Genomic DNA, 13,908 nt, shown 5'->3' with positions numbered 1-13,908 from the left:
TGTGGAAAACTGTGAAGCAGACAGACTTTATCTTCAGAGCTCATACCCACCTCCTGTGCCTCTTCCCCTCTTCAGAGCTGCACCTCCCTCCAAGTGTCTGGGACATTTGCATTCTCTTTCCTTCCTCAGCTCTTCAAAACCCTCTTGGATGCATTGCTAAGTGTGAAGGAGAAAATCCCTGCAGATTCTCTAGGCGGGAGTTGGGGGTGGGGGACAGGGAATTTGCTTCTCTAGCTATTCCACTCAAAGTTGCAACTGTGGGTTTTGGCCCTTGGTAAAGGAATTTAAGAGAGTAAGGTGACAGAGGAGGAAATCAAACCTTTTCTGGTGGCCAAAATTCTCACCAGCTTGTTTAGGTGAAGGACAGAAACACCTTTCAAACCACACCAGCTCCCCCTGCAGCCATGCCCCTCACACGTTCCCTCCTCTAAGGAATACCCAGGGCCTCTTTGCAAACTCATGACCAGCCGTCGAGATGATTTTCCTCCGCGTATTAGAACATGGGCCCTACCATGGATTAGATTACTTCGAAGAAGGTTCCTAGAATGTTTCTGCTTTCCAAGCTTAAATTCTAACAAGACACCCCTACCCCCACTCCTGTCCTCCTTGGCCATTATCCTCTTCTTTTGCCCAGTTTACTCTGGTCAGGGCCAGATTTAACATGAAGTCCATGAAACTTAACCCCAAGGCCTCTCCTTTGCACAACCCTGACCAAGGCCCTGGGAGGGACCCTAACCTTGTGTTCACATGGTCACGTGTTTTTGTAATATTCACAAAGCAAGTTATTCTGAGAGCAATCTGTTAGCAAATGGGCTATTGCCATTCAGACTTTCCCTCCTGCTGGATGCCGCTTGCTTGGCTGGGCATTTGGGGGAGCTGACTTAGGGGAGGTTGCAGTGGAGATGCTTTTAGTTTTAGTGAGCTATGTTTACATGGTTTGCAGTTACTTCTGTATGTGCAGTTAGGTTATTGCCAGCATTGTGGTGTAGGAATAACTTTTAGAAATCCTGCTAAGGCCCACGGAATCAACTCATGAGGTCCTCATGCAAACAGGGCCCACCCTACAACTCATAACATGTGACTGCAACTAGGACATCATCAACAACTTGGTTAATGAGTGTCATTAATTCAAAGAGAATAGAAGTTGAGTCACCACATAAAATTAGAAATGCCCCCCAAATCTTATAGGTCATGTACAAAAGAACACTAAATAGAATTATTTCCCAAATTTGATAATCCAGAAAACTTATAAGGTAAAAGAACTTATAAATATCAGCCATACAAGGCTGGGCATGGTGGCTCATGCCTGTAATCCCAACACTTTGGGAGGCCAAGGCAGGTGGATCAAATCGCTTGAGCTCAGGAGTTTGAGACCAGCCTGGCCAACATAGTGAAACCCTGTCTCTACTAAAAACAGAAAAAATTAGCTGGGCATGGTGGTACACACCTGTGTTCCCAGCTACTGGAAAGGCTGAGGTGGGAGGATTACTTGAGCCCAGGTGGCGGAGGTTGCAGTGAGCCGAGATCACACCACTGCACTCCAGCCTGGGTGATGGAGAGAGATTCTGTCTCAAAAAAAAAAAAAAAAAAAATCAACCATTCTAAAGTTATCAACCACACTAGAAGAAAGAGTTATCTTTTTAACTATCTAACTTTCAAAGACTGAGTTATCTTTCAAGCTGGGCATGGTGGTGCATGCCTGTAGTCCTAGCTACTCAGGAGCCTGAGGTCGGAGGATCACTTGAGCCCAGAAGTTTGAATCTAGCCTAGGCAACATAGAAAGACCCTATTTCTTAAAAAAATAAAGAAGCGGCCGGGCACGGTGGCTCACGCCTGTAATCCCAGCACTTTGGGAGGCTGAGGTGGGCGGATCACGAGGTCAGGAGATGGAGACCATCCTGGCTAACACAGTGAAACCCCGTCTCTACTAAAAATACAAAAAATTAGCCAGGCGAGGTGGCGGGTGCCTGTAGTCCCATCTACTCGAGAGGCTGAGGCAGGAGAATGACGTGAACCCCGGGGGGCGCAGCCTGCAGTGAGCCGAGATCGTGCCACTGCACTCCAGCCTGGGCGACAGCGAGACTCTGTCTCAAAAAAAATAAATAAATTAAATAAATAAATAAATAAATAAATCAAGAAGCATATTACAAAATTGTCACAGAAGAGAAGATCAGAGATTATGCAGCATGTTTACATTTGCTACCAGCAGTTTGCCAAGCAGCTAATTAGTACAAATGTTATTTTTATGAATGGTGTGGTGTTTGTAGTATTTGCCAGCTTTTTATAATTTTTAATTAGCTGCAGTTCCTTTTCTGATTAAACATAAATATTCACTTCATATCTAATTTTGTATTCATGATTTTGTATTTTTAAGAGGCTCCCCAAACCAAGATCCACCCTGGCCCCTCTTCTGTTTCCTTCTTCATACAGTGACTGCCCCATCTTCCTGCTCTCATCTGGTGTTGACTCTGCCCCAGTTTCATGATAGTCTTTGCAGTTGAACCAGCATACTTACTGCCCAGAGCTGGAGTGTAAGCTCCCTGAAGACAGTCCCCTGATTCAGAGTACCACAAACAGGGCTGGACCTACTGGAAACACTTTATAAAGGCCTGTTAAAAGAGCATCTGAAATGAGACTAATTCTCTCGAACAGGTGACCCAGGAGCTGCCTGCCAGTATGTGGGCACTTCAAAAGTGGTGTACCTGCCTGCAACTTGCAGGTTTTCCCAGAATAGAAGAGTTTCTGCAGAAAGGATCTGGTTCCCTATGAATAGTGTGATCCAAAAAGACCCTTCCCAAAGTCAGGGTCAGACAGGGTTACTGAGCCAAGAGTTGGATTTGGACCCTAACAGAAGCAACTGTGGAGACCCCTCTCGAGTTGATCTCAAGACCTTTCTGCTGCCCTCCTCCCATGCTCACTCCCCTCCTCCATCCCCGCTGCCTGTACTTCTTCCCTGCCTGGCCAGCCTGGGCAGTGGTCTCAGTGCTACTCATTCAGCAGGCACCTCCTTCCTCCAGTAACCTGCACCCCCCACCTTGCCCAGCCTCCCTTTCCTAACCAAAACATCCCTGCTTTTCTTAGGGGCCAGAGCCTCTGTGGAGTGAAAGTAGCTGGCATTTCTAATGGCTTTTATAACATGCAGCCACCTGCCTTCAGCATCTTCCGTCTGCAGGCACCAGGCACACCAAGAGGTCCCAGCACTCGGGGGCTCTCAGGATAAGTGGGGGAGGCAGTGTGACTCCATTCACACAGAGCATTCAGCAGGCGCCATAATATTAGTTTTGCTAACAGAAGACAGTGGGCTTAACAGGTCAGTATGTTTCCTCTCCCAGGTATGGAGTTGATATGTTGACAGGGACCTTACCCAGCATTCCTCACAGCCTGTCCTGGGAAAGACTGGTCCCCATGATGCACTTAGAAAAAAGTGGGTAAGTGGTCAAAGAGGTTTGACAAGCACTACATACTAAATCCCCATCTAGAAGATTCTGAGACTTTATAAATAAGCTTCACTGGTTGTTGCCAGCCTGTCCCAAGGGTGTTTGGGCACACATCCTATCTCCCCTGCTAGCTATTAACATCTTCGGAATATGAATTCATTTCAGGAAACACTACCTTACTATCTTAACTAAAAACAGCAACTCTGTAGGTGAGACTCCTGCACCCAGACAGGCAGGTGGTCAAGTTCAGGAGGAGCAGGGCATCCCCAATTTTCTGCAGGGAGCTATTTCCTGACTATATTTAGGGTGGACTACCAGTTGCCTCCTCCTTCCCCACACCTGCCCTTTCCAGGCAGACCTTGTGACAGAGAGACTTTTAAAACTTCAGGTAAGCTCTCTAGGGCCCATTCCATTCCCTCCCACGTCATCTGTATAATGAGTCTACCTGGAGACCAAAATCTGTCACGCCCTCCAGACCCATCTAAGTTCTACCTCATCCCGCATCAGTAGAAAATAGAAAGGCCAGGCATGGTGTCTCATGCCTGTAATCCCAGCACTTTGGGAGGCTGAGGTGTGTGCAATGCTTGAGCTCAGGAGTTCGAGACCAGCTGGCCAACATGGTGAAACCCCGTCTCTACAGAAAATATAAAAATTAACCAGGTGTGGTGGTGCGCGCCTGTAGTCCCAACTACTTGGGAGGCAGGAGGATCGCTTGAACCCAGAAGGTCAAGCCGCTGCACTTTAGCCTGGGTGACAAAGTAAGACCCTGTCTCCAAAAACAAAGCAAGACAATGATGTGTGTCTCTCTTATTTCTTAGTCTACTGACTGCATCACAAGGGTTGTGGGTCACATTCCAGAGCCTTCTGAGAAGGGAGAAGTCAGGGAAGTTCCTTTTGTTCTTCTGAGCGTTCTCTGCAAGTCAAACTGGGGAGAGTTCCAGTCCTGTGGGGTGGGAGCAGCTGTGAAGCGGCTGGAATCGGAGGGGAACTTTGGGCCTGGAGGCCTAATGGAGGGCTCTGTGATGTTGGACTATGCTGTGTCGTTACCCTCCCTGCCTCTACATCCTCTTCTGTGGAGCAGGGACAATGATAGCAGCCACCCTGGGAGAGTGTCATGATGACCAAATGGAAGGAGACAGAGGGTGAGGAGCACCCTGAGCTCACGGTCAGCACCTGGCAGATGGCCGTTATTATTACCCATTTCTCAAAAGTGCTTTTGGACTCACATTTTCTTTCTTTTTGAGGATGGAGGTGTAGAGGGGTGCAATAAAGCTCTGAGTCTGACCTCCAGGTTGGTCCCAGGCAAGATTAGCAGCCCGAGGGGTCCGGCTTCCACACAGTAGCATGAAGAGCATGTTCAATAGAAAGCCAGACCCATACCCCACACAGCAGAGGGCTAGGCTTGAGCACAGACACTACCTGTGTCCTGAGATGTTTACATGGCAATTAAACTTCAAACTAATTTTCACCTGACTGGTGGTCAGTTCCTGAATTTCATGGGCATATCAATCATTCCTTTAGCTCAATGTTTTTACTCCATTCATTCACTCGATTGTAAGTGAGCGCCTATCCTGTACAGAGGTGCACGGCAGACAGAGGGAAAACAACTGGCTCTTGCCTTCAGGAGCCCTCGCTGTCTCCCCTGCTATAGAGTTATGAAGTCAGATGAAGGGGTCCAGGAGGCTGTGTGAACACAAAGCCTTGCCAGCTAAGTCAGACAGGAGGGTCCTGCAGTAATATCCCCAAATGTAAAATGAAAAATAAACACCTTCAACAGGGTTCTCAGGAGGTGAGCTGAGCTACTGCTGGCAAAATCCCTTGTACAGAGTGGATGTCAACAAATATTCCCTCCCCTCCCTAATATGCTCTCAGTTATATACCTGGATGTTAATAAGGGAGCTGAGAGAAAAGTTTGCTAGGAGGGAGGAGAAAGGTTCTACTCTCCTCGGGGCAAGAGGTGGGGGACAGAAAGGGGAGGCCTGGGGCTCGGAGACCAACGTCTCATGTCTTCTACCACATGGCCACATGGCTCACCCCTTGACTCACTCTGGTCTCTGCTCGAATGTCCCCTTATACGAGACGCCTTTCCGGACCACCCACCCCATCACTCTCTATCTCCTTACCCTGCTTTATTTCCATTCCTTGCACTTATCTCCACTAGACATATCATACGTTTGTTTGTTCAGCTGTCTTTCCATCCAAAGTGTGCACCCCATGATTACAGGGACTTTTGTTTTGCTCACTGCTGGGACTGGATCTCAGCTCTGCCAATTATTAGTTAATTTGATCTTGGTCAAGTTAGCCCCCCCTCTCTACCTGTTTCACAGGGTCATTTTGATAATTAAATGCAGTATTAATAAAGCAGTACTTGGCACGGTGCCTGGCACATCATACTTTCTCAATAAATGATAGCTATTACTATGATCAGTGATTTTTCAGTAAATTTTTACTTCCTATGGTTCAGCCATCTGGGGAAAACCTCTGTGGCTACTCAAGGATTTATCTTATCCTGAGGGGAGGTAGAAATAGAAACCTGTACTCATCCAGGAACCATGAAAATACTACTTACCTTTCCAAAGCAGGTGAACTCAAGACCTCTAGGGATGCTGGTTCTCAAATACAGCTACACCTTGGAATCACCTTGGGAGCTGTAAACAAATCACTGATGCCTGGGTCCCACCCCCCGCCCCCGCCCCCACAGATTCTGATGTGATTGGCACAGCAGGAGGCCTGAACGGCAGGATTTTTTTTTTTTTAAGTTCCCTAGGTGCTTCCAGCCTGTAGCAGGTCTGAGAGCCACTGATCTAGAGTGCCACCAGATTTCCCCTTGAAAGCCAGCATGACAGATGTCTATTTGTGGCTTGACAGTTAATGCATCTTACTAAAAGAAGCCAGTTGCACACAGACTGGCCTATTAAAAATTAATCACTTTGGCCTAGCAGGGCTCCTCACTTAAAGATTGCTGTCCATTGTCATGCAGCACCCCAGGATGCTAATGCCCCACAGAGGAGAACTTGTAGCGCCTCCAGCAGCAGAAGCAGATAAGGAAACTGAGGCAGAAGCAGCCCAGCCAAATCATCCCTCCACCCACCTCTCTACCCAGCCCAGCCACTGGTCCTGGTAAGGATGGTGGTAATGGAGCTGTCAGTCCTGGTACATCACTGAACAAACAGAACATGTTATCCTGTCTTTGAACTGTAATAGGATTCAGAGTTCTTGATTTGGACCCCATGAGGATAATGTCCAAAGCTTTTATCAGATGGTGAGCTCTAGTTGAATTAGAAGACAACCACATTTCACCGAAGTGCTTTTTAAAAAGAAGCCCAACTCCATTGCTCCCACTTTCCTGCTGTTTAAAGTAAGGAGAAGTAGATTATGCTAAATGAAATAAGCCAGATGCAAAAGGACAAAGCCTGTATGATTCTGCTTCTATGAGGTCCCTAGAGCCATCAAACCCATACAGATAGAAAGGAGCATGGTGGTTGCCAGACGCAGGGGGCAAGAACAATGGGGAGTCATTGTTTAAGGGGACAGACTTTCAGTTTTGCAAGATGAAAAGAGTTCTTGGCTGGGTACAGTGGCTCATGTCTGTAGTCTCAGCACTTTGGGAGGCTGAGAAGGCAGGTGGTCACTTGAGCTCAGGAGTTCAAGAGCAGCCTCGGCAAAATGGCAAAACCCCATCTCTACAAAAAATACAAAAATTAGCAAGGTATGGTGGCACACACCTGTAGTCCCAGTCACTCTGGGGGGTAAAGCCCGAGTATCGCTGCAGTTGCGAGTCTCACTGGGAGGCTGCAGTGAGTCATGATCACGCCACTGCACTCCAGCCTGGGCGACAGAGTGAGCCTCTGTCTCAAAAAAAAAAAAAAAAAAGTTCTGGAGATGGATGGTGGCGATGGTTGTACAGCATTGTGAATACACTTAATGCCACTGAACTGTAGGCTTAACAGTTAAAATGGTGAACTTTATGGTATGTGTATTTTATCACAATTAAATTTTTTACGGCAATTTTATTATAATTTTTTTAAAGTAAAAGGAAGTGACCACACAGGGCCTGGAGTGTCCAACAAGGGCCTGCAGGCCTATGGGAATTTATATGAGCTTTTGGTTGATTTCCATGGAAACCTGGGAAGAGATGGTGAATTTCAGGATCTGTCCAGGATCCTCCAGAGGGTGGAGTGGGGAAGGGGCAGCCCTGAAAGGGGATCAGCAGATCAGCATTTAGGGCATCTTAGAAGTTTATGAAAATTCAGTGCAGCCGATTTAGCCGAACTAGTTCTTCACCCATGTTTACTTTAGCTGCATAATAGAACGTGCCAGATGATTTACCAGTGATTGCGATGTGAGCCAGGCTTTGTGATGTGTTCCCTCCCTCAATTTGAGAGAGTCCCTGCTGCATGCTTTCCTGGAAATGAGTTTAATGGAATGAGTTTGCTATTTGGCTGTGGTATTATTCCTTTTTAAAAAAGGTTTCTCACGTGCCTCATATGTGCATTGGCACAAATAAGAATTATGCCTTCAGAGGGAGATGACTACAGAAGAGAGGCTGTGTATGTCTGCTTCAGCGGGGCCTCTGGGAGGATGTTGTTCTTCTAAATGATCTTTTGATGAGTGTCTGTAACTCAAAGAATTAACCCCTATTATAGGTCAGTCTGCTGCTCGGTTTGAGAAATCTGCCTGGCCTGTAAGTAAAGCAAATCATAATTTCTTAGGGCAGGCCAGTATCACAAAGACCATCTAGGGACTTGCTGGTCCAAGTGTGGTCATCTGAACTGCAACATCAGCATCACCTTGTTTAGACTGAGAAATGGAATCTGTGCTTAACCAGTCAAGGTCCTCAAGGAATCTGAGAGCACCCCAAAGTTTGAGAAGCCAAGCTTTAGGGCCTCCACCAGGAAGACGGTTTTGGCACATCTCTCCACGAGACTGTCTGTTCTGTGCTTGGACCCTCTGCTTGTCTAGACAGCCCAGGCCCCCACGGAAAGCCCTGGCAGCCTTAGAGGTCTCTCTTATGTGCGAGGCAGTGGAGCCCTCTATTCAGATCAAAGGCGTTACATCTGCACAGCCTGGGGTTGAATTCCAGCTGTGCCACTTATAGCCTGTGTGAGTATGGACAGGCTGCTTACCCTCTCTGTGCCTCAGTTTCCTCCCTGTAAAATAACTATGATGAGAGTCCCTACCTCATGGGATTGCTGTGAGGATGAAATGAGTTAATCCATTTAAAGCAGATAAAACAGTCTGAGGAGCTCAATAAATGTTAGCTGGTATTATCATGTCGCATAGATTTCTGTCTCACACATTGGCTCTCAGCTGTCCCCAGAGCCTCAGAGAACAAGCTTAGCTCCTCTTCTACATGACAGTCTTGCAAATGTCTACAGGCAGCTGTCACGCCCACCCCTTCCATGTCCTCCAGACTAAAATTGCTGGGTTCTCGTGAGACAGGCCTTTGATTTCCACTGCTCCTCCACCAGGAGGGCTCCTGAGAACCCAGTCCCCTGAAAGAATCACAGTGTCCCTGCCACAGCGTCACTTTTCCCCTAAGTTTTTCTTCTTCCAAGGAAGTGCAGTGCCAGGGGCCTTCCTGAGGCCTTCCTGAGTCCATTAATCTCCTGCTCTCCAGACTGCCCGGGGAATTGGCGGAAGCGTGATGGGGTGGAGAGGGAGCATGGAGCCTGCAGCCTCCTTGCTCCACCAGTGCCCACCTGCTAGTAAGACTTGCAAGGGCCCCACTAGGGGTGCAGGCCTGCCCAGGCTAATTAGAAAAGCAGAGACACACGTGGCCCTTCTGCAACCTATGCTGAAACGCCTTCCGCACTAGGAGGGGGGGGTATTCGCCTCCCCTGGGGAGCTCATTCAAGATGGAGATTGGAGGACTCCAAGTCGGCAGCTCTGAGTGGTCTGCACACTCACAAGCACGTCACTGGGGATGGGGGAAGGCCTGGCAGTATGAAAGTGATGAGTGCAGGAGCCAGACACCCCTGACCACTTCCCAGTTACAGCACCTTGAACCAGTCATTTTACTACTCTGTGAAGGGCCTGCATCAAATTCATGTAAAATACTAACACAGTGCTGGGCACAGGGTAAGTCCCACAGAAATGTTGGCCATGATTACTTCCTGGTCCTTGCATTTTTTTCATATTAACATTTCATCTCTCTAACCATGTGAAATGCTCTTTGAAGACAAGGGATGATCTTAATAGTTTTCCCATCCTTCACACAGGGACAGACACATTAGCCTCCCAGGATGCATTGCAGAAACTTCTGGCTGGGAAGGTGAGGCTGTCAGAGACTCTCATCATCCTAGCCTGGAAGCAGGGGCAGCCGTAAACACTGCTTCAGCATGAAAGGAAAAGCAACCTTTCCCACCCTGTCCTCACCCCCCAGAGCTAAAGTTGACTGGGCTTTTATTCTTGGAGAATGTTGTCTCATTTAAATTCACCATACCATACCAGGCCAGGCGCAGTGGCTCACGACTGTAATCCCAGCATTTTGGAAGACTGAGGTGGGAGGATCGCTTGAGCTCAAGAGTTCAAAACCAGCTTGGGCAATATGGCAAAACCCTATCTCTACAAAAAATACAAAAATTAGCCAAGTGTGATGGTGTGTGCCTGTAGTCTCAGCTACTTGGGAGGCTGAGATGGGAGGATCGCTTGAAGCCAGGAGGCGGAGGTTGCAGAGAGCCGAGATGGCGCCACTGTACTCCAGCCTGGGCAACAGAGTGAGACCCTGTCTCAAATAAATAAATAGGCCGGGTGCGGTGGCTAACGCCTGTAATCCCAGCACTTTGGGAGGCCGAGGTGGGCGGAAATCGAGGTCAGGAGATGGAGACCATCCCGGCGAACACGGTGAAACCCCATCTCTACTAAAAATACAAAAAAAAAAATTAGCTGGGCGTGGTGGCAGGCACCTACAGTCCCAGCTACTCAGGAGGCTGAGGCAGGAGAGTGGCATGAACCCAGGAGGCAGAGCTTACAGTGAGCAGAGCTAGCACAACTGCACGCCAGCCTGGGCGACAGAGTGAGACTCCGTCTCTAAATAAATAAATAAATAAATAAATTCATCATACCCGTGAGGGATTAGTAGGCACATTATCATTAAAGGGTGTAGTAGAAAGTTTATTGGATTGAGCCTTCTCCCCCAACCTTCCAACTCCCACATGCAAGAGATCAGGCAGTGGGGGCACAGCAAGGGCAGGCACAGGAGACTTGGCTCCAGATCAGAACTGGTGACCACCCAGCACGGGCTTGCTGGAGCAGCTCGGAGTGCCCACCCTTCTGGAGTGACTTTGATCCAGGCTGTTCTGAATTCCCTGGCAGGCAGCTGGGATCGAGGGCTGCTTCCCTGCCGCCTCTGCAAAGAGAATGCTCAGAGCTTTAATTATACCTTCTCTCTAGATCCTTCGGGGGCCCCTAATTATGCTCCTCACATGGCAGCTGCTGCTAGATTATTTCCCAAACACCTTTGAAGCTTTTAAAGTCAAAGCCTCCCATGGGCTATGCATGACTCTAAAGGGACAGCAAAATGGGTGGATGGGAGCAATAGCTGACGAAGGTCCCAAGGCCCCTTAAAAGGGTCTAGAAAGGAAACCATGTTCATCTGCCTCCCAGTGGGAACAAGGTGGCAGGAGGAAAGAGACGATTAGGAAGGGGCCACTCCCATCTTGTTTCTTGTGCTCTGAGTGGTGGTCACAGAGAACTGTGGGAGTGTGCACTTCATGTCTTCTCAGAGCAGTGATGTCACAAAGCCTCACACAAGAGGCTGGCCCCAGCTGGCCTGCAACAGCCGCGTGCAGACGCACCCACTTGTGTGCCGAGTGTGCCTGCTGTCCTGCTCACTCCCTCCTTGGCCACCCTGTGCATGGGCATGCCCCGCTTGGGGAGACCGGGTCTGATTACAGAGACATGATCCTCTCTACATCCAAATGGAGCTGAAACTATCCTCACCCCGCAGCCTTGGGCAGAAGGCTATTTGAAGATTTTTTTTGAGCCAATATGCTTATTGATTTGAGCTCTTTTAATAAAATTGGGTCTCCACTTCTGAGTATTCTTTAAAGATTTTCTTTTTTGTAGAAAATTATCCTAAATTTCACCCCATCCACTCGACTGCAACTCCTCTCTTGAATTCTGATCACCAGTACCATGTTGTGGGCCCCAGAACCTCTCCCATTCAGACACCCAGGGCTCAGCTCAGCTGACAGGAGGACCCTGGTCCACTGTGTCTGCCCCTAGACCTGGGAATGGAGCTTCCCATATATTCCCATCTCCCCTTCCGGGGGCTTCTCTTGCACCAGCTTGGCAGAAGACACTGCACCTTCCCAAATTCTTCTCAGCCCTGTGGCTTCTGAAACATATCAACAAATCCCCTTTAAGGGCCAGGCGCAGTGGCTTATGCCTGTAATCCCAGCACTTCGAAAGGCCAAGGTGGGCAGACTGCGTGAGCTCAGGAGTTTGAGACCAGCTTGGGCAACATGACGAAACCCCATCTCTACAAAACATACAAAAATTAACTGGGTGTATTGGTGTGCGCCTGTGGTCCCAGCTCCTTGGGAGGCTGAGGTGGGAGGATCCCGTGAGCCTGGGAGGCAGAGGTTGTAGTGAGCCACTGTTGCACCACTGCATCCCAGCTTGGGCGACAGAATGCGAGAACCTGTCTCAAAGAAAACAAAAACAAACAAAAAATCCTCTTTATGTTTTTTTAAAGACTGTGAAGAACAAGTAACCATAGGAAGATAGTTAGGAGTTAAAAATTCAGGAGGTTCTTGTTTTTCATTAAAAAAAAAAAAAAAAAGGAAGAGCTGGAAAGAAACTTTCTTAGCTCCTGTCATGACCTGGTCTGCTACTTCTGAGATTCATCCACTGGATAAAGAAAACACCAGTGTCTCATGGTTACTTTGTTGCTGGCAGTAATGAACTTGAACAGAGCTCCTGTTTATCCATCTTCTTACTCGACGAGGGCAGAGTTACATCAAGGTGGGGTGGGAAATCATTTCTTCTGAAATATTGATAACCTGAACTCCTTTCTACAAAGGAGAACCCTTGGATCTCATAAGATTCTCTCACCAAAGCATTTGAACCCCACAAACCAGGCCCAGCCCCTCTAACCAGACCTCTGTTCACTCATGCTCCTTCAAGATCAATGGGAAAGGGGCAAGAATGAAAGGGACCCTGAAAGAGGTCTGTTTCATGCGAGGGGAAACTGGAAGAGGTGTGGGAGGAAGGGTATCCAAAAATGACTGATCAGTGGAACCAGAAATTTTGTCTTTCAGGGTTATCTGTCAGAAGGGTTGGTAACAAAGTGGTACCGTTCCCCACGACTGCTCCTCTCCCCCAATAACTACACAAAAGCCATCGACATGTGGGCCGCCGGCTGCATCCTGGCTGAGATGCTTACGGGGAGAATGCTCTTTGCTGGTGAGTTGCTAACTATGCCACCTTCCTTCTCATCTGGTGTCGTTCCATAGAAAGGGGAACTGAGTGCAAAACACTTAGAATCACAAGACATGCTCATCTTTTGCTGAAATTACTTCTGTGGCATTTATGAAACTATTTGGAGGCACCTTATTATATTGTCAGGCAAAAATACTGGAGAGGCTGAAAAAATAGTAGCCTTTTGAGCACAGAAGTTTTTGCAATCAAGTAACTACTTTGCTATGGCCTAAATGCTTGTGTTCCCCTAACATTCACAGGTTGAAATCCTAACCCCCAAGGTGATGCTATTAGGAGGTGGAGACTTTGGAAGGTGATTAGGTCATGAGGATGGAGCCCTCATGAATGGGATTAGTGCCTTGTAAATGAGGCTGGAGGGAGCTTGTTTGCACCTTCCACTGTGTAAGGACACACTGAGACGGCATCATCTATGAGGTATGGGCCTCTCACCGGACACCGAATCTGCCATCTCCTTAATATTGGATTTTCTAGCCTCTATAACTGTGAGAAATAAGTGTTTGTTGTTTATATGCCACCTAGGCTATGGTACTTTGTTATGGCAGCCTGAATGGACTTAGACACACTTATACTCAAACATCTTGAGACTGATGGCTGCAAACACACACACCCTACATTTTTAGCCGCTTCCTCCTCCCTCCCTGCCACTGTTCCCTGTCCTTCGGCCACACCAAGTGACCCACTGTTTTCCTAATCTATCATCATTTTTTGTTCACTTTGGCAGAAAGACCTCCTTCTCTGCTTAGAAAACTCCTATTGAACCTTCAAAACCCAGCTTATGTCTTGTCTTCCATGGTGTCTCTCCTAATTCCCCAGGGCATGAGTCATCCTTCTTGGCTCTCCCATTGCACTTCATACTCATTCTCGCACTCTCCCTCTTTGCTTGGAAGAGCACTTGCTCTCTCTCTTCACTCCCTCTCTTCCATTCTCTCCTCACTCTGCAGTGTGGCTCACTCCGCCTCCATCTGTCTGAAGCTGTTCCGACCCAAACTGCCATGTTCTTAATCCAGGGAACCCATTTCAGCCT

The 13,908-nt window shown here is 47.9% G+C and overlaps 1 protein-coding gene across 7 annotated transcripts in view; it reads left to right on the top strand.

Annotated features, from left to right (window-relative positions):
• MAPK4 (mitogen-activated protein kinase 4) overlaps nt 1-13,908 on the top strand; it is a 208,451-nt gene that overhangs the window by 178,739 nt on the left and 15,804 nt on the right. For all 7 annotated transcript variants that reach the window (XM_063639964.1, XM_055299055.2, XM_055299083.2 and 4 more), the window contains exon 3: nt 12,704-12,848. In XM_063639964.1, the coding sequence (XP_063496034.1) occupies nt 12,704-12,848 (145 nt within the window). The remainder of the gene's footprint in view (nt 1-12,703; nt 12,849-13,908) is intronic.

Source organism: Symphalangus syndactylus, chromosome 1 (assembly GCF_028878055.3).
Source record: "Symphalangus syndactylus isolate Jambi chromosome 1, NHGRI_mSymSyn1-v2.1_pri, whole genome shotgun sequence".
Lineage (NCBI taxonomy): Eukaryota > Metazoa > Chordata > Mammalia > Primates > Hylobatidae > Symphalangus > Symphalangus syndactylus.
Note: the sequence above shows the minus strand (reverse complement) of the source record. Positions and strands in the feature narration are given on the sequence as shown.